The sequence below is a fragment of the Myzus persicae genome, unplaced genomic scaffold (genome assembly GCF_001856785.1).
Source record: "Myzus persicae strain clone G006 unplaced genomic scaffold, MPER_G0061.0, whole genome shotgun sequence".
Lineage (NCBI taxonomy): Eukaryota > Metazoa > Arthropoda > Insecta > Hemiptera > Aphididae > Myzus > Myzus persicae.
Window position 1 is genome coordinate 66,199 of NW_019102121.1, and position 20,137 is coordinate 86,335.

The 20,137-nt window shown below is 26.1% G+C and overlaps 2 protein-coding genes across 7 annotated transcripts; one reads left to right on the top strand and one right to left on the bottom strand.

The window, feature by feature from the left end:
* Positions 1-1,051: 1,051 nt before the first annotated feature.
* On the top strand, positions 1,052-4,160 carry LOC111031323 (uncharacterized protein DDB_G0271670-like). The gene is made up of 6 exons (XM_022311204.1): positions 1,052-1,495; positions 1,827-2,024; positions 2,126-2,320; positions 2,444-3,085; positions 3,722-3,875; positions 3,959-4,160. The coding sequence occupies exons 1-6, from the start codon at positions 1,414-1,416 to the stop codon at positions 4,095-4,097; spliced, it is 1,410 nt and encodes a 469-aa protein (XP_022166896.1). The 5' UTR covers positions 1,052-1,413; the 3' UTR covers positions 4,098-4,160.
* A 4,804-nt stretch (positions 4,161-8,964) lies between these two features.
* On the bottom strand, positions 8,965-19,259 carry LOC111031344 (modifier of mdg4). Of its 6 annotated transcripts, none has more exons than XM_022311245.1 (8): positions 19,168-19,259; positions 10,752-11,008; positions 10,540-10,689; positions 10,268-10,471; positions 10,083-10,205; positions 9,821-9,923; positions 9,533-9,752; positions 8,965-9,474 (listed from the first exon to the last, which is right to left on the bottom strand). In XM_022311245.1, the coding sequence occupies exons 2-8, from the start codon at positions 10,920-10,922 to the stop codon at positions 9,090-9,092; spliced, it is 1,356 nt and encodes a 451-aa protein (XP_022166937.1). In that variant the 5' UTR covers positions 10,923-11,008; positions 19,168-19,259; the 3' UTR covers positions 8,965-9,089. The 6 variants fall into 6 exon arrangements, with proteins under 6 accessions (XP_022166937.1, XP_022166939.1, XP_022166941.1 ...); XM_022311247.1 differs by having other exon boundaries at positions 19,177-19,198; XM_022311249.1 differs by lacking the exon at positions 19,168-19,259 and adding an exon at positions 19,059-19,079.
* Positions 19,260-20,137: the final 878 nt, after the last annotated feature.

Below are 20,137 nucleotides of genomic sequence, written 5' to 3' on the forward strand. Positions count from 1 at the left end.
GGGCGGCCGTCTGGCGCGTGCGCCGCCTCTAACCGGCGGTGGCGGCGGCGTACGGCGTCGGTGGTTTATCGCCATGCGCCGCGGACGCGCATCAATATTCGGCCGCCGCCGCCGTCGTTCAATATTATCCCAGTATCCCACGACCGTCAGCCTGGGCTTAGGCTGCAGGCGTGAAGCCCATGGTATGGTAGAGTCATTGTATGGTATGGTGGGACGGTGCGGAGGTATCGTCATTGTCCTTCTCCCCGCCGCAGACGACGACGAGCGACGAGCATTCCCGCATCCAGTGTCCTTGGCGATTTCCCTCAGATTGTACGATTATAAATCGTACGAGTGTACAATAATAATCGCGTGAGCGTACAATAATAATCGCGTGAGCGTACGGTAATAATTTCGTGAGCATACGAAAATTATCGCGTTCACATATAATAATAAACAGTGGTTTTTGTATGTGTGCCTCGACATTTTTGCTGCTGCATAGCAGGCTGTGGCCTTGCACTTGCTATATTATAGACTATAGTAGATAGTAGATACTGATTTATTTCTACACGATTGCTATTTCCTAGCATCTAAATAAGATCACTAGCTACTAGTAAAATTGAATATAAATGTACCCATGATACACAGAGCTAGTGGAGCATCTACGTGACTTGAACTAGTGAATAAAAAAGTTAAAATATTTTAACTTCACTAAAATGCTAACTCTAGGCCCTTAGAATATTTTGCTAGTTTACTAGCCAACTCAATTGCAGAGTGCACTAGACTTTTTAACATGTAGATAAACAAAAGGCTTGATAATTGCTATTTGCTACTGGAAAAGCGTAGAATAATGTATGAACGACCCTTCGGCCTTTGCTTCGCATGGAGGTATGCACTAGGCGTAGTGAGTGGGCCAGTAGCCGTAGCGCCACTGGCATAGATTAGTATTAGTATACACTATACATAGAGAGTAGTGATACTGATTACGCCTCGGCTGGGAATAGGCTCTAGTCGTTTTCGAGTGTTCCATCGTCACGTATCGCCGCATCGGTGAACGAGCGTTAGTGGTACATTGCACTGCGTACCGACTTCTGCACGCACACGAGCGCGGAGCCGCTCTCACAAACACATTTTCTTATCCAGTTTTGTAACGGACAGCCGGTCGTACCATTGGAATCCACATTGTTTTGCCATTTGCCTTTGCCATAGCGCGTTTTCAAATTTTTCGTGTTCGATCCAACACGTTTTTATTATTATTGTTTACTTGTTACTTTTTCAGTACTCATTAGTTCAAAGTTATAACGACATTTTTTTTTCTGTTGAACTTGACCGATAGAAACTTGTTTCAATTGTTTTTATAATTATTAAAGTATTGTTCACTGTGGTTTTTCGGTATCCACGTAACTCACTTCCTAACGACAAAAAAAAAACAGAATGGAGACACCGAAAAAATCGCAGCCATCGCATCGCGACGTAAACGAAAAATATGACGCTACGACTTCCAGTCCGCTTAAAGGTATGTTCCGAATACATGATTAAGACCAACGTCCTTTTTTTTGTCACCCAGTCTTGTGAACCCGAAATTACTAACAATAACGTAAACAATGCTCAGACATATTTCTCGTGTAACAAATATACGAAGTTGTGTTCGCCTGGTGCTCATTAACTATCTTGGCACTCTACATTCGTTATTCATATCCCCTACGAACAACTAGTGGTTTATACCAAAAAATTCCCATGTTTTTGCTATTTTGTGTTTGACGTCGGAAAATAAAGACGTCATGTCTTTTAATATAATTTACTGTTATCTAACATAAACATGTCTCTTATTTTGCTCTGTTTACTAGCCTTGCCCAGTCCTAGAACACCTGTCCGTTCCACGTTCTATGACAGTGATGACGATGAATCAGACGAAATGGAAAGCCCTAAGTTTCCACATCTTATTCCAATTTATAGAAGAACTCCTGATGAATATGATTTAGGAGGTGTGCGTATTGGTTGGGACGATGGATATGGCAGTGTGTGTTATCAAGACGATGATTATGGTAAGAATAATATATATTATCTAATTTAAAATAATAAGTGTTAAAATTTTTTTTTTAAGAATTATACCCAATTTTAATTTTAATTCTGATTTAATATTTAGTTTCTGAAAGGAGGTCGAGAAGGAATAAAAAAAATAGATTATTTTCTGAACGTCATCATCGATCTTTCTTCAGATCAAACCACTGTAATTCATCAAACCCTGAATCACCTTCTCCGAGGAGTTGTTCAGATGCAAATAATACTGCTATACAGGAAGAGCTGAATAATTATCTCGAATGTATTTTGAATTGTCTCAGTAAGTAACATTCACTTTACTAAGTTTTTTATTTTGTCTGCATAGGATATTTTTTTTTCTTTAAACTCCACTTTTGAATAGTCAACAATATATTTTATAAATTCCAAATATATTTTACCATAGGTGCCAAAAAGAAAAATCGACAGTTAATGAAAGCAAAAATGGAGGCTAGTGCTTCTGCAAACAGTTTGACAGAAAATAATAATGTTAGTTGTTTATTGGATGACTCTGCTGATGATGAGATGATGATGTTGTGTAGTCAAGCTATTGAACAAAAAATAGCTGCTGATGCTAATAATACTAATAATACCTTGAATAAACCTACAAAATTGATTGTCTCACATTCTTTGTCAATTAATGGTATAAGCCCATTGAAAGATACCAATAATACAACAAATAATAATGTATATCACCATGTTGCCAAAAAGTTCAAACCAGTACACAGCAAACTCTTTGGCGAGGAACCGAAGAGCAATTATAAATCACAGTGTCACACATTAACTTCTGCTACTGTGAACAAATCTGAAAATGATAGCTCATCTTCAGCCATTAGCACTGTTACTAATTCTAAGAAAGATGATTCCTCGTCATCATTGTCGGATGACACTTTAGCCAAAGAAGATGAGTTCTTTATGGGCATTGATTTTTTGGAAATCGAGCAGCAAATTATGAATGACGCTAAAAAAACTTCTTCTGTATCAGCAACTCAAAATTGTTATAAGCAGCCTAACACAAATGTTGGCAAACCATTAGAAAAAAAACCAGGTAATATTTATTATTTAAATAGTACAAAACGTAATATATTTTTTGTTAGAGATTTTGAATCGATTCATAAATTAAAATGTAAATAATAACTTAAATCATGTTACAAAAAAAACTTGATAAAAATTAAAAATATTTTTGTCATCTAGTTAGTATTTTAGTTAACTTCAAGCTAACTTTGCCTGTTGAATATTATTATAGTACCATTTAACAGTATATTATATATTGAGAACTTTAATTAATTTAAGGTATACTATTTTTGTCGAGATTTTTGTTTCTTTAGCAAGCCTTATAAAATTAAAAATATAAAAATTATTGATAGTTAAAAAATATCTCTAAACATTGTTCTTATTTAATTTAATAGTCAGCTTATCAAAATGCTTATATACCTTTTATAATTATATTCTTTGACAACCGTCACTGTAAGTGTATAAATTAATAAATATTAAATTGTATAAAAAATACATAGCTAGGGTAAAAACTTGGATACAGGGTAAAAATAAATTTAGTTTAAATATAAAGCATGAAAGCCAAATAGTGTCGAGTCAACTTTTAATGGTCCAGGTGCTATATAGAACAAAATATAGATGGTTAAATTTCAATAAATTTCTGTATATCTATTATATGATTTTTTTCTAGCTTTAAGCAACTATGCTTCTACCAGTAGTTCAAGTTCTAATTCAGTACTTTGGCGCAGATCTACTTCATCATCGTCAATTGTTAGCAAGCAGCAACAATCAATACAACAACCTAAACAATTCAGCAGTGTTGTTGGGACAGTAAATAACTCCAGGTAAATAACATGATGACTATTTTACTACATTATTATTATTTTTATTATTATTATTATTATTGTGTATTTTATGTTTGTTTTAGCATTAGTAGTGGTAATGAAAAAGCTACAACCTCAACTACTACCAGATATTGCACACCAGCTGAAATAGAAGCAAAGCGAGATCGTGCTCGACGTACACTTCTACTTAAGTTTAAATCAAAAAATAGAAGTGTTTCATAAATTACTTTTAGTATTTGAAAATGTACACTACTTTTCATTAAATATATAATATCTTTTTGTCTATGTATTAATTTAGAAATGATAGTGTTAAAATTTTTTTTTATTAGGTTCGTATATGAGATAAAATATTATTTTTATTTATATCTGTATACTTGAATTGAAAGCAATTATTAAACATATATCAATATTAATATCTGGTTTATTTAAACTAAAAATAATATGTTTAATTGCTGATATCTTTCATTATTCTTAAACTTTGTGCATACTTGTAACCATTTTAAATTGTTGAAGTCCAAAAGAAAAAAAATTTTATAAGTTAACAATACATTTTGATACTAGTTTTATTTTAATATAATATGTTTTAAGAAATACTTACTAAGTAAATTTCATAATTCAAAATAAAAATTTGTAAGAAAACAAGTATTTTTTTTTTTTTTTTGTGATTACATATAGTTTATTGTAACAAGTATGCTGACATATTCAATGTGTTTGAGTGACATAAATAATTTCAACGTTGACTTATTTCTTATTGTACCCTGTTTGACATGAATGTCATAAATTTAGCGACCATACTTTTTCTTCATCTTTAAAATAATTTTGATTATTTGGAATCCAGATTGAACCTGTAAGAAATTAAATTTTTAATGCCAAATGTCCTCAGTGTTTTGGTGTTTGCCTAATAATCAAATAATAAAAATTATAAGTTTGTACAGATTTATTATTTGTAAATAAGACTAATGTTTTCTATTTTCATGAAAATTATAAAATTATGTTTATTAACTTTCATCTGGTTCTGTACACACATCCCGTAATCGGGTTGAATTTGTTTTATTTATTGTAAAATATGCAATGACCATGGGAATATTGTGGTAGATGTGTCATATTAAATATGAAGTTTATGAGCCTAGAATACCTTTTTATGGACAGAAGAGAACTAAGATCTTAGTTTGTGATGGATAGTTAACGTAACTATTCACTATTCAGTTTGTAGGTTTAAAGGTTTAAGTATAAGTGGTTCATGGACTAGACAGTAAATATTCCATTGAATTTTTGAATGTTTGAGCGGTGGCGAAAAATGATTTTGTCATGGGAGGAGATCACTGAATTTTAAAATGCACTATTTAAAAATTAAAAATATAATTTATGGTTGTAAGATCATTGAAAATAAAGGTCAAGGGGGATCTATGATCTTCATCATCACTACCCCCCCTCACCAACACTGCCTTAGAGTGTTGAAATTGTGATAGTTATTGTATTTTATTTGTCACATTTTTGTCAAGATAATGTTCATTGAATTTGTATTACTATCTACTAGGCCATTGATTAATATTATTATCTGTTACCCATCTATATTATTGTAATAGGCTTCTTTTGAATTTTAATCAACGAAATAAATATTTTTTAAATATAAAATAGTATTGCATATTGCCAAATGTATGGCACTCGCATGGATTTTTTTCCATTAATTTTTTTCTGGGCTTTTTTACAGTCTACCGCAGTACCAATGAAAAACATTTTTGCATAATTTTTTTTTTGAACAGCACTTGATGGCTTACAATAGACACAAAAACATAGATTGGTTCCCTGTTTGGCAAGATGCTCATTTGGGTACCATTAGATTTCTGCCACACCATGTTGAGAATAATCAACAAACATAATAAATTATTAACTACTTATAGAGTCATTTGAGTTAGCCGATAGAACAAACTAGCATATATTATTACATTATAATTTTTAATTCCATTTATTTTTTAAACTTTATAAGAACATATCAATAGATTTATAAAATTATAAATATCTTGCATACAAGTTACAGTTGAAAACGAGTTTCGCATAACATTTTAATTTATAGGTACAAAAAAAATTTCCTTTACAATATTGTTAAATGAAGTTGCAAATATTGAATAATAACTTAGATATATTATGCAATATTCAAATATATATAATGTATCTGTATAGTATTATAATTAATAATTTCAATTTTTTCTGTTGAGTATGTGCGTAATAGAAAAGTTGTCGCTAAATTGTAATTTTATAATGTCATAAATTAATATGAATATGGTAATATATAGCTTTGAAGTAACATAATTTAAAAAAATAACCAAATAATCAATTTTATAAGTAGTGAATTATAGATTTGACAAATATTAACAAATATTTGAATACATTGAAAATATAAACAATTGTAGTATTATAGGTACATATAAAATTAGATGTTCAGACTATTTCACTGAAAATTACTATAATTATTATAATTTATTGAAAATTAATAACACAATATAAAATAACCCAGTTATTAAAATTAAATAATTTTAAATAAATGAAAGAAAAATTATTAAAACATACCTGACACTTACATAAGTTGCATAGTGTTTTCTTACTGTTTAATTGTAAGAGTTAAAAAAGGATAAATAATAATAAAATAAAAATAAATAGTAAAAAAATCACACCTTAAATAACAATATTTTTGAAACAATAAAAAAAATAAGTTAACTAAAATATGCAGCTGAATAAAATCTATTTTCTTGATATAATAAATATTATATAATATTCTGCTCAAAATTGTATAGTTTTATGAAAATAATCATTTATTTAGTGTTAAAACGTGATAATCAAAGATTATATTCAGCCACATAGTTAATTATTCCATAATAAGTTTATTTTAACAAAATAATAATAATTAAATTCTAGGAACGCGTAAAACAATAAAAATAATCTTTATATGCATGTATTGTATATTGCAAATATGGTTGTGATTAATTAAAAAATAAAAGTGCAAAAAGTAAAAGGCTTTGTTAAATTATGTAGTATGACTATTTATAACAAGTTTAGGCAAACCTAAAGTCCATCATAAATAAGGTATTATATATATTATACAATATATTTAAATTTCTTAAATATGTATTTTATAGTAACACTGTACTATGGAACAGTACCAATAAAATAAGTAAATAAATTAGTATATAAATATAGATATCTAGATAGTACATTTTCAGCTAGTCTTGGGGTTTCAAGTCTTCAAAAAAGATATATATATTTTTTTAAATTACATATATTTTAATTAATATTAAATATATTATTTTATGATAATAAACACTGATACTGTTAATATTACGATAAGAATTATAATTGCAATACATAATATATTTACAGTAATAATTGTAATAATAATAATTATTATTATAAAAATCATACATTAATATTCTCGCTAAAATGTATATAATATATATATTATGTTCTTGATCAGACTTAATAACTATTATATAGGACTATGATTGATATTGCACAATAAAATTCCTATAGTATTTTTGTCCATTCATATTATGTTAATTTTTACATGTCTATTAAGTTACTTGTATAAAATTCTCGGCATTGATATTCAGTATCAATCATAATTATATAAAAAATTTAACTGATTTTTAAAACAAACCGATATTTTTTTGGAACAATGATATATTTTTAAAATGATGAAATTATGTCAGCATAAATACAATCTATTTAACTTTTTAAAAATGTTTATATATGTACACATATATAAATTTACAAATCTCTAAATATTTGAGTATTGCTACTAACACAGTTAAAAGCAATTAAAAAAATATTATATGCATAGAACAGAAAAAAATAGTTTGATGTGTTAAACTTACATTGTATATAAAAAACAAAACAGATGATTTCTTAATGTAAATTTGTAAACAAATTTAATACATTAATATATATTATTATATTATACTTCAAAACCGAGAATTTCATATCATTCAATAATGTAAACAATGTGTCTTGCCAATAAATACACAAAATATTCAATACATTTATAGTTTTATATACTATATATTTCAGTAATTTTAACATACCTGATTTTATTAGGAGTATTGATTTTAAAATTAAATATTAAATATAATTAATAAATAGATAATCAATTTTCACAATAATAAACACTAAATCCCACGTTACATTATACATGTTTACTAGTTTCTTAATGAAACATCTTAAATGTTATTTCCATGTTTGATCAATATTAATTGTAATGTAAAAAAAATAATAATAATGTTAAAAACATAGTTAGAAAATATTTTATCTAGGATGTATCTATGTATATTGTAATTTCTTATTGAATACTTGAATTATATCAGAACATAAATAATACATATACATAAAAAACTAACACATTTAATTTAGTTCTATAATAAACACCCAATAAAATCACAATATGTTGTATATATATATTATATATATAATAATAATATTAATATCAATAATATCAAATTTATAATTGCATATTCATAAAGATTTTAGTTATTAGAATAACTACAATCTAAATAGCTATTTGTTCAAACTTAAAATATTACTCTTAAATTTCAATTTTGTATTTAATTAAACAAACAATAATGTGTTTTGAATTTTCTATAATATCTCTCAAGACCAAATATTGTAAGGGTTTAATTCAAAGTGCTTTTCAGCAATCTTAATTGGAAAATCACCCACCAGAAAATAATTAATTAATTACTTTTGAAATTTAAGAAAATAAGGAATAATATAAATCTATGTGTCTATAAACTTTAACATCTTTATAGGTGAATAACATAAAAAAAAATGTGTAATAATAATGATTAAAAAAAAATTACTTTGAATAGAAAAGTTTGACACTAGAGAGCTAAATGGAAGAATGCATTATAGATTAGCACCAATTTGAGTAATATTGTAACATATTTTCAGTAACAACACTACTATTATTAGTTAATTTAGAGTAAATATTTTCTAACAGCGGTCCAAATGTTAAGAAAATAAATAAACTAATTATGTGTACATAAGTATTTATGAATAAAAACAATAGGTAAATAATAAAATTAAAATTAAAAAATAAAACAAACAAAACAAAACAAAAACAAAAATAGAGAAAAATAATTGTCAATAGAACCGCCGTTATAATTATAATTTAGAACAAGTTTAAGGATTACTACTTCCTAACCAATAATTAATTTAGGTATAGTGCTAGTTACCGTTTAGATTATTCACTTTAGATATTGAACCTGGTGCTGTAACAAATGTGATGTCTGGTTTATTTTGTTGAGATTGAGTAGTACTACTTGTTATAATATTTTCAATTTCATCATTGTCTTCATCATCTTCATCAGAACCTTCTTCTCTATCACTTTCAGACAAAACATCTACTCTAAATGTTGATTTGTCAGTAGCACTAACAGTAGCAGTGGCTACAGTAAGTGAATTATCTCCTTGTCTCATTGTTGACAAGTAGTTAGCCAATGTGGTTACAGTGACATTTAATATTTCTGCTGCTCGGAATAGAGTTAATTCTTTTCTTTGCAATTTAGCCAATACATCGGCTGGACCTTGTTCCAACCAAAAATCTCGAACTCTGTAGAATATAATTCCAATCAATGACATCAAATAAAAGAAAAATGTTATTACTTTACCTGTACGGATGTTTTAAGCAGCCATAAGCATCTCGATATCTACCGTAAAGGGTTCCATAAGATACTCCCATTAACTCTGCAGCAACTTTCATTTCTAGTTCTTTATTTTTAATTGCTTCCATAAGTCTTTTGGTAAAAGGTTCTTCCCAAAATTGTGGACGGCGCCCACCTGATTCTAGATAGTCATTCATTTTCATTACATCAGAAAATTGGCTTAAATCTATTAACACAGAAATAATGAAGTATAAATATAAATATTTTAATAACACTTGTAATTATGAATTATACCCGGAACATGCGCTGGTTGTTCACTGAATCCTTGGCTAACATTGGTGACACTACTTGCTCTTTCTTCTTCGGATGAAAAAGTTGTTACATTTACTGTACCAGTCTAAAAAAAATTATAGTATTTAGTTGCTATTATATTTTGAATGAATTATATTATGTGTATTTGAAATTTAAAGAAAATGTATATTACATCCATACCCAAATAAGACAAAATCGTACTTTTTTTTTCATTTGAAAAAATCTTAAATAGAAATTTACTTACTGTTGGTTTAGGAAGCTCTACGTTATCAGTATCGACAACATGTTGCATTTCTGGTTCCCAAATGGACTGGTCAGGTTCAGACTCATCTTCAACATCTGCTCCATCCATATCATCATCATTTTCCTAAAAATTAAAATTAGAAATTAGAAAACAATATAAAATAATTATATCCTAATAACATTTACTTGTTGTTTATCTGTAAATTCTTTTTTTATATTAGCAGTAGTAGCAAGCGTTGAATCTAATTTTCTCTTCTTGCTAATATTTGACTCATCAGAAGTTACATTAAAACTTTGATTTTGCTGTTCTTGATCTGATCTCCATGATACTTCAGCCAAGCCTTTAATCTTAAGTTCTTCTGCAGTTTTTAACAAAGAAGAAAGCTCAGTCTAAAATACGAATTAACAACATAATTAATGACTAATATTTATAGTAAAATATAAGCCTTAACACTTACATTTTCAACATTAATTTCTCCTTTGTACATAAAACTGACTAGAGCTTGAATATCAGAGAACTTAACATCTTTGAGAATAACTATAGCTTTATTCTCATCATGCTGTGACAAAATAGTATCGAAGTAAGTACTACAGGCAGAAAGCATAACCTGAAAACATACATAAATATAATTTATGTAGAAATTTTAACTAAACTGTATTAAGTATATACCTTATGGGCTCTAAGAGTTTTTCCCTCACAAGCCAATGTAACATCACAATAACTTTCCCGTTCTAAAAGTTGGGAAAACATTGCTTGTAAATTTGAGTGATGATACTTCCACCGTAAACAATATTGTTGTGGTGCTAACGAGTTCATATTGTCCTCAGTTGTGGGCCGCATTGATATATTAAAAAATGTCTGGTTTGTGAACAACCTGACAAAATCTTTTAATCTACCATAACCCTAGGAATACAAATGATAGAAACCTGAAAAATTAAATTTATATTTACTTATAACAACTTAATGATTATTTTCATCAAAATGAATCACTTAAAAATTAATTTTTTTCTTTTACAGTACAAGTTTGTACTTATGTTAATTATTCAATGGTTATAAGAGCACATCGATTGTTTTCTCTCTGACCCACATGCAATATGTATAATTTTCCTTTTAGCAGAATCAATCTTGTGTAATTACCTTTAGTATAAGAGTGAATAACCTATCATCAAACTTAAAGTTAAGTTTTTAAGAACATTATCTGTGTTACAAGTTTGGAGCTATTTTTAAAAAATATCTGTTTGTATCCAAGTTACGATTATGTAAAATGTTACAGTTTAAAAATGCTCATAAATAGTAAAAAAATTTCAATATCATAAAATGCAATCGAACAAACATATATAGTTTATGTACAACTACCTCAAGCAAATATAGTGTAAGTTATAATATGTAGTGTGTTTGTATAATATGTTTGGTTATACCATATTGAGTATGTACTATATATTGTACAATAAATACTCAGTGGTTATACCGAGTTAAAGAAAACCGAAGTTATGAAATATAAATATAAATACATGATGAACTACTACAGACTGCTTTCAGATTTTTAGAAAATATTTTAGGGTACATTGAGTCAAAAAAGGTTGAGAACCTCTGGATTAATCTCTTCTAGTTGATAAGAGTTAATACTTAATTTATACATTTTCATATATTAATAATCCTAGTTATAAATACAATTCTGTGCCTTTAGAATTGTTATATCAACTTACCAATGTATTCCACCCTTATTTGTAAAGTACTAATGTCACATTGAAGACAGATTTATATTCAAAGTTAAAAGTTTACATTAGCTTTTTATTTAATAGACAATTGCCATTTTTATTTTCATAAAAAAATAATGCATGAGTCCAAACAAAAATAGTGACCAAAAATATTAAGGTACTAAGTATTCCTTAAAATATATTTATAGCTTATTAATCATAACAAATTATTGTTATGAAGTAATACAACATAATGATTGATCTTAACTTCCATGGATTATAAATTAACACCTAAATAAAAATTCACATAGAACCAAAATGTTCCATAATATATAGAGTACCTCATACAATTGTATTATAATGTGAAATATTTAAACAACAATATAGGTTCCTGATAATATTTCTGAAAACCAAATCTCAAGAATCAGTGTGTTAGATAATATAATGACAGGATTTATATGACTAAAATAAAGAAACAAAAATTATAATGAAGAGACAAGGGTGCAAAAAGGTATTTAAAGCACTGGAACAAAACATCAATACTACTAGATTTCTGACTCATCGGACAACTTAGCAGAGAGAGATTTATGACATTTCTATTACAATTCCAAAATTCTTAATTAATACAGATGGGCGAAAGTACAGTAGTATTAACAAATAATGAGTTCAGTAGAATTGAGACGGAACTAGGTAATCAGATTACAATAGAAATAAATGATGGGTGCTGGCTAAATGCATTGATCGGTCAATTAGATTATTCTGACTGTAATTATGTTGTCAACTAAACATAAAAAGTTTACAATATTCAAAAAGTATGATTTGAAATAAATAAAATAAACATTTACATTACAATTTGGTAAAAAAAAAGAATCCTATAATGAAATATTATGAAAATATTTTAGAATTTTAATGGAATTTATTGTTTATCCAAAATATAAATGAGTAATGACTAATGTAACTAATTATTTAATGTCGAATGTATCAGTATAATTTTTTTTAAATAAAACATATTTATATGTAATTCTTAGTCAGTGATGAATCATTTAATTGTATTGAACTCATATTCATGAGTCTTAACTCAATTTTTACATATATTGTACTATTATATTAATTTATATCTGTGACTATTATTTAATATACTTGTTTGTAATAATAAGGTATTTAAAACATCTATGTTGTTATAAAATGCATACAAAACAATATTGTTAATCAATTTATAAAACATTTCATAATATATGTTTTTATAATTGTTAATTATTGAATACAATATATAGCAATATATTTTGACTTATTTTGCTATTTACTTGGGTTTACATTATTTTTTAAATGTAATTGATTATTCAATAATTATCATAACTATATCTTAAACTTTTAGTGCATAATATATTATAAGTATTTGATGCTTGAGTATATTTAAATTTTCTAACCATTTCTGTCCACTTCAATGAAAGTTATAAAAATAGGTTATTGGAGCTAAATTTTATTTTTAAAGGAATGGTAAATTAATGTATCAAAAAATGAATATGAGTAATGCTGTGTTAACCAAAAAAAAGGAGAAAGTGTTCCTAAAATAATACAGAGAAATATAAAAATGATTTAAAACACTTTTTGTGTTTTATTTCAAATGTATAGAGTTACTTCATTATTGTACAACCAATAACTTCTTCGCATTGATTGGCAACTAAAAAATTATTTTGATCATGTAATAAAAAATAAGTTTAAAAAGAAGTATTTCAATTGTAATTCAAATATATTTTGTAATGCATTTAAGTATTATTTAAATATTCTAAAGCATCTAAGGCAAATGTTGAATACAATTGTTTTTTTTATCAATTAGTAAATTACATTAACTCAGATATATCTTTTTTAACATTTTCTAATTTTAGATATCCATTTAGCTTTGTTTGAAGGTTTTGACAACTAAATTTAAATTATTAACAAAACAGCTGTAAGAAATAATTATCAGTTGTAGTTCAATATGGAAACTTGATTCTACAAATACCTCATTATTTATATTTATTTATTAACAGTTTATTAATAGGAACTAACACACAAATACTTGAAAATACTGTGACTAATTTAACAATTCAATTACAATTCCTTCAAAAATACTCCTAGAGAATAATTTAAGGTGTGTAAGGTAATATATGGTACCTAGTATTTTTAAACTTGAATTAATTAATAATAATAAAATGTAAAACAAATACAATCTTCAAAGTTTTATTTTTGCTTTCTATATCAAATAAAACATTCAAGTTTTATATAAAAAAAGGTTTCTGAGAATGTAAAATTTTAACATATTCATTAATAATTTAATAACCTCTGACAAATAGCTAAATAACGGTAATCTCATTAATATAAAATTATATTCGTAAAAATGTTCAGTATTTAAAAAAAACTTTATTCGGAAGTATAAAACATTCTGTAAATTATCATTTAGTATAGTTTGACTCATGTTTCATATACCTTTCAAGAATGTTAGTTTATGTGTATACAAAAATAATTTTCAAGTTAAAATGATATTAAAAAAAAAGTCTAATAATTTACTATTATATTATATTATATCCACCATATTTTTCTTTTATTCCTATAAAGCCTATATAGAAAACAGAGTAGACCACCTTCATAGGTGGATATTGAGGGGCTTAGTCCCGCTAGAATTATTAATAGCCTCACCCGTAAATTAAAACTATTCGAAGGATTATTGCATCATTATTGTTATTATTGGATTATTCTAGCCCCCATACAAATTTTAAAAAATGTCCGCCTATGACCACATTGTATACTAAAAATGATTATTAAAAGAATTGAATTTTCAAATATATTGTTGAGTCATTTTTACATTGTTTCATAAATATCAATGTACCTAGGCTGTACCAAAAATATTTGTATCACAGCTTAAAGCATGCTTTATAATAAAAATAAAAAAGGTACCTACAAAATGTGTGAAATGTATACCTACTGGCTACTACATAAGACTTTGTATAATGTAAGATACAAAGTAATAGCACAGTTTCCAAGATCCAAATAGTTCATAGTTTAATAACCATAATGCACAATTTTTTATTTAAATATTTATGTCACAAAATAATACTCAAACATTTTACAATAAGTGAATCTAATACTTGATAGAATAATTTGCCAGCTACAAGTTAATAATAAAACATTTAATAGTTTTAATAAAAACTAAAATGTAAGAATAACTTTATTAGAAATATAAATGTTAGCTTTAACTTCGGCATTAACACTTATTCTCAATTTGTCTTCTCACTTTACAACAAGTAAATGAAATCTGTTATCTTATTTATATTTACCATACAAACTATGTGTTTTACCAATCGATTTATAATTACACAGACTATAATTTATCAGCTATGTCAACATCATACATTGATTAAATATACATTAATACATTATATACTTAATCAATGGTAGATAACTATTTTTTCATTAAAGCATTTTAAATTTAAATTTTGTCTTATTATCATGAAGAGCTAATATATCTGATTCATGTTGTAAAATATATATTATTAATTTAATAGAGGGTTTAATATGACAGAACAATGATTAATAAAATTGTAATCCTTAAAGAAAAAATTTTAAAAGTAGTTTAATGCATGAAAATTAATACATTAATATTAATTACAAACTTAATGTGTATAATAAGTTATCATTTATGCCAGTAACACCTTTTGGAAAACTTATAATGAATAAAAACATTTTTTAATTTCTTCAGCATCCCTAAATCTGTTGTTATAGAAACATCTTATGATTAAAAACCAGCAAACTTAACCAGATTTCTCCAAATTAATTAACTAAATTGTATTTATGAATTTTTATTTTGTCTACAAAAATTTTGTTTCCTACAACCATGATTATATTATTCCTACAAAACTTATTAACAAGATTAGAACTAACTTATTTTATCAATATTCAAGTTTGTTTGATTTCATAATTAGTAAAACTGTTAAATTATTACCTAATTGCATTTATATAGGTAATGACACTTTATATTATACTACTTACTCTACATATTTGTAAAGTAGGATAAAATAAATATATACGCGCACATATTAATTATTAATTTATATCATATTTTTTGGCAATAGAAGTTAATAAACAATGAATAGTTTCTAAAGCTTATAAATACTAGAAAAATATTTTTATTTACAAACATAATATTTTTTTTTTTAATGTTGTAGCTACATCAATCATAGATCAATGAATTCAATATTTAATATTTTTAGGTTTAGAGTTACTTTTTATTTTATAGGTACTAATTAATGGATTTATGCTATGAGTATAACACAACAGAATAAAATGAACGGCTTTACTTTAAAAATTAGATTTCAATATAAATTAGTGATGAAATATAAAGAATAATATAATTTAATCATAAATACACATTGAAAATTTTGTGAGTTCTTTGCATTATATTTTCAAGCCTAATTAAAGGTTTTCATTCAATGGTTTATTTATTTTTTGAGCCTTAACCATAAATGTATCTATTAATCTATTGTCATTTGTGTTTTCCAGTATCCACAGTTATTAATAAAATGTATTTAATTGCAGAGTTGAGAAATATATCAAACCAATATAATTTATTTTCAACTAAAAAGTTATTTTTGGAAATGTATTAAACAAAAAAAAATTATGTGATTGATTGTATCCAATTGTGTTATGAAACCAACTTGAAAATTTTTTTAAACATTGTGTGATTTATAGCAAAAAAAAAATGATGTTAGGTAAGTGAGTGATTAAAATTCAAACAAATGTTAAGATAGTAAATTCAGATGTTTTTTTAAATTAAATTTTTAGAATAATAGGTAATTATTATTTTATTATTTTTAAAAACTTAAGATTATTATTTTAATAGTATAAGTGTACTTAGATAAGTTAACTTCAACATATTACATTATATTAAAATATTATACCAGGTATTTTTAACTAATATTATAAGATATACAATTTAATAAAGTACATTTATTAATACATTTATCTTTAAAATATTAAATTAGTATTTTCAAAAGTTAGGAAACTTATAAAATGTTTAAATTATTTTCTATTTAAATGTTGAAGTATAATTTAAATTATTTATAATTACCTATAATATTGTTAAGATCTAAGTCTACAATAACCTTATAATTTCTGAAGAGAGTTCTGAGGAGACAGATTTAAAAAATAAATATAAATATTCCAATATTTCTATATTTTATGGTCTTACTTTATTAAAAATATATTTAATTAATTTAATTATTTTGGCTTGAGTAGGCTTAAACCTACCTTAAGAGAATTTATTATTAGGTACAATAAAACTTAATCCACAATATACTTTATAATTATCATCACTAAGAATATTCAATTTAACGTTTAAAATTAAGACAACAAAATAGTCATTGTGAAGATTTTATACATTCCACTGTCATTTTTACTATGCAATAACATACTTACAATTTAAAATTAAAAAATAGAATGCTAGATTATTAAACCCAAATTGGTTAAATGGTTATTAAATTACAGAACACACAGTACTAAAATATGTATAGAATTTGATTTGAACTATATTTCAAAAACACAAGTTAATAAATAATTTTTTTAATGTTTGATTGAATAATAAAATTATAATTTACCATCAATTAAATCATTTAAGAAATAACTGTATTTATTATAATAAGTACAGCTATTAATATTAATGATATGATGTAATAGTTCTAACATTAATTTTTTTAAATTTAGTGTATTATACAATAATTATAGGTTAAATTAATTAAATGAATACTTATAAATTACAAATCTTATTATTTCAACATTTAAGAACTTCCTAAGGTTTTTAAGTAAATCAAATATATTTCAATGAAAACTTGTATGAATTGCTTGTAAATATTTATACCTATTAGAAAAAAATGCATTTTAATTGTGAATAGGTACTGATTATATATATACAAAGAACTAATGAATAATAAGTACTTAATAAAGTTCCAACAGTTCCCTACAATAATGTTGTGGTTATAGACATTTTTAGAATGTAATGTAGTTACATTTAAAAAGAAAAAAACAACGAATATCAAACAATTATTTTATGTATTTCCACACCTGTTTTTCACTCAATTTATTATTGCCTATTAATTTGAAATAATTTTTATGGAAGTATGTCAAATTATTAGAAGTTATTAGGATAAATTGTATGTTAAATGTCATCAAATTGCATGGTTGACTAGTGAAAAATTATGAGACTGAGAACTTTTACTTATGTAATTTAGTAATTTCCAAAGAATAATCTTGTTAAAATTTACAAATGCAGTCAATAAAAATGTCCATTTTAACAACAGATATGGGTAGCTTACCAGCTTTTTTTCGGTTTTAGTGGTTTGATGCTTCTTCGATGTCACGCCAATCACGAAATAACCATTAATTGTTAGAGTAACAAACACAAAATTAAGAAAAACCCTCTATTAAAATGATAAATTGAGCGATAAGAATAATGCGGGGATAAGTAATTAATGACTACTCTATACTCAAAACTCGATCCACACCACAGTAAATATTAGAAAAACAAAAAAAAAATAATAGAACATAGTTATCATAAAAAAAAAACAAATTGAAAATAGATATCAATAAGGTCATTAAACTGTAAAACGCAAAACGCTAGTGTACCGTGTTAATAACATTTATTCGGTATAATATACTTCTCCGCAATTTTCATACTATCATATTTGCAAGTGCAATTTGATTCTGATAACTGCAGACTGATTCATACGTCAACTACGGGATTAAGTGATTTTTTTTTCAAATTTTTTTCTTTTAGAAAAAACAAAAAAAAATTGTATAATTATCAGAATGTGTAATAAAATAATAAATATTAATTATCAAGACAAATGGGAATATTGCTGAACGCCATCCGAAAGAAAAACGTTTTGTATCCCCAATCCCCATTCCCCGGAACATCGGCTAGCGCACCACCCATCCAAAGAACCAACGGTGGCGATGTGAGTAGTGGGAAAAACTTGGACGCACGGCGACCTGTCCCGATGTCAACTACGTCAACCGTTAGTTTCATACACTGCTTACTATTGATAATGTCTAGTGTACATACAATATATATACATGGATACATATTATGTATTATAACATATTAATGTATTATAATTATTATAATATTATTATCTAAAATTATCTATGATTATAGTATATTATTATATTATATTGTAATTATATTAGGTGTATTATATTTAAATTGTAATTTTGTCATTATGAGTTATGATCGCGAGTTATGACTTACGAGTGTTATGCTTATGACAATTGACAATATTGACAAGTGAAAACTCGAGGTTATAAATATAATTTATAATTACTAAATATTAAATACTAAAATACCTATTAATACATACAATACATACGGTTTACTCGTAACGTACCGACTGGCAACTTATTATTACCTACTATGTAGGTAATATTATAATACCTATTCATAATATCGTACATTATATAACCAATGCCACACACTGCACACATCTTAGGCGTAGACTACAGGTCACAGACATTTTTAGTGGGGTGGGGGCAATAGCATAACTTGAAGTTAATTTGTTTTTGGGGGAGGGGACAAAATATGAAAATACTTTTTTACCTATTGACTAAAAGTATAGGTAGTGGGAGTGAAGGTGACGCCCTTCTACCCTCAATTAATTTTATGAAGAATAAACCTATACATGTAAGCACCAAATAGTGGTCCTTGAAGTTTGGTAGAATAAAAAAATGAGTGAAAATATAATAAGTATTACCTGTTAGCTAACCGTAACCTATCCGTATTATAATATGAACAATCCTAAGCAAATCTATAAGGAAAAATGAACATTAACTATATAGTTTTTAAAGTTTTAATCATCCTAACAAGTTAGTTAATTCTCTAATAAACCTAATAATTTAATTAATAATTAGATTAACTTCCGTTGCTATTTATTATTATCTTGCTTTTTTCAGTTAATTTAAAAAATAAAAGGTTATTATTATAAAGATACATACCTAACCTACATGTTAAATTAAAAACATGTTATACATCGAAATTGATAGCTGCAACTACATGTAGTTAAAATTGTAAATTAACTAAATATTTTTTTTGAAAACAATGATCTGAAACAAAAGTAGACAATTCAAATACTATATGTTTGATTTAATAATTTAGTGCGCACAATCAGTGCCGTCATTTGAGTGGTTCAGGATGGGCTAATTGGCCCTGCCTGTTCGTAAAAGGAGTCCAATATTGGGCTGGCTGTTAGTGAAATAATACAACTAGGTATAATATTTTTCTAACTTTAAAGAAAATAATGCAATTTATAACACAATAGGTATTTTGTAAGCACT

Bases quoted from the DNA above. Each gene is read 5' to 3' on its own strand.
- LOC111031323 (XM_022311204.1), top strand. From the start codon at position 1,414: ATGGAGACACCGAAAAAATCGCAGCCATCGCATCGCGACGTAAACGAA. The intron at 1,496-1,826 runs GTATGTTCCGAA...TCTGTTTACTAG, and splicing joins GACTTCCAGTCCGCTTAAAG to CCTTGCCCAGTCCTAGAACA. The intron at 3,086-3,721 runs GTAATATTTATT...ATTTTTTTCTAG, and splicing joins ACCATTAGAAAAAAAACCAG to CTTTAAGCAACTATGCTTCT.
- LOC111031344 (XM_022311245.1), bottom strand. From the start codon at position 10,922: ATGCGGCCCACAACTGAGGACAATATGAACTCGTTAGCACCACAACAA. The intron at 9,924-10,082 runs GTAAGTAAATTT...AATTTTTTTTAG, and splicing joins TAGAGCTTCCTAAACCAACA to ACTGGTACAGTAAATGTAAC. The intron at 9,753-9,820 runs GTATAATTCATA...CTGTGTTAATAG, and splicing joins ACAACCAGCGCATGTTCCGG to ATTTAAGCCAATTTTCTGAT.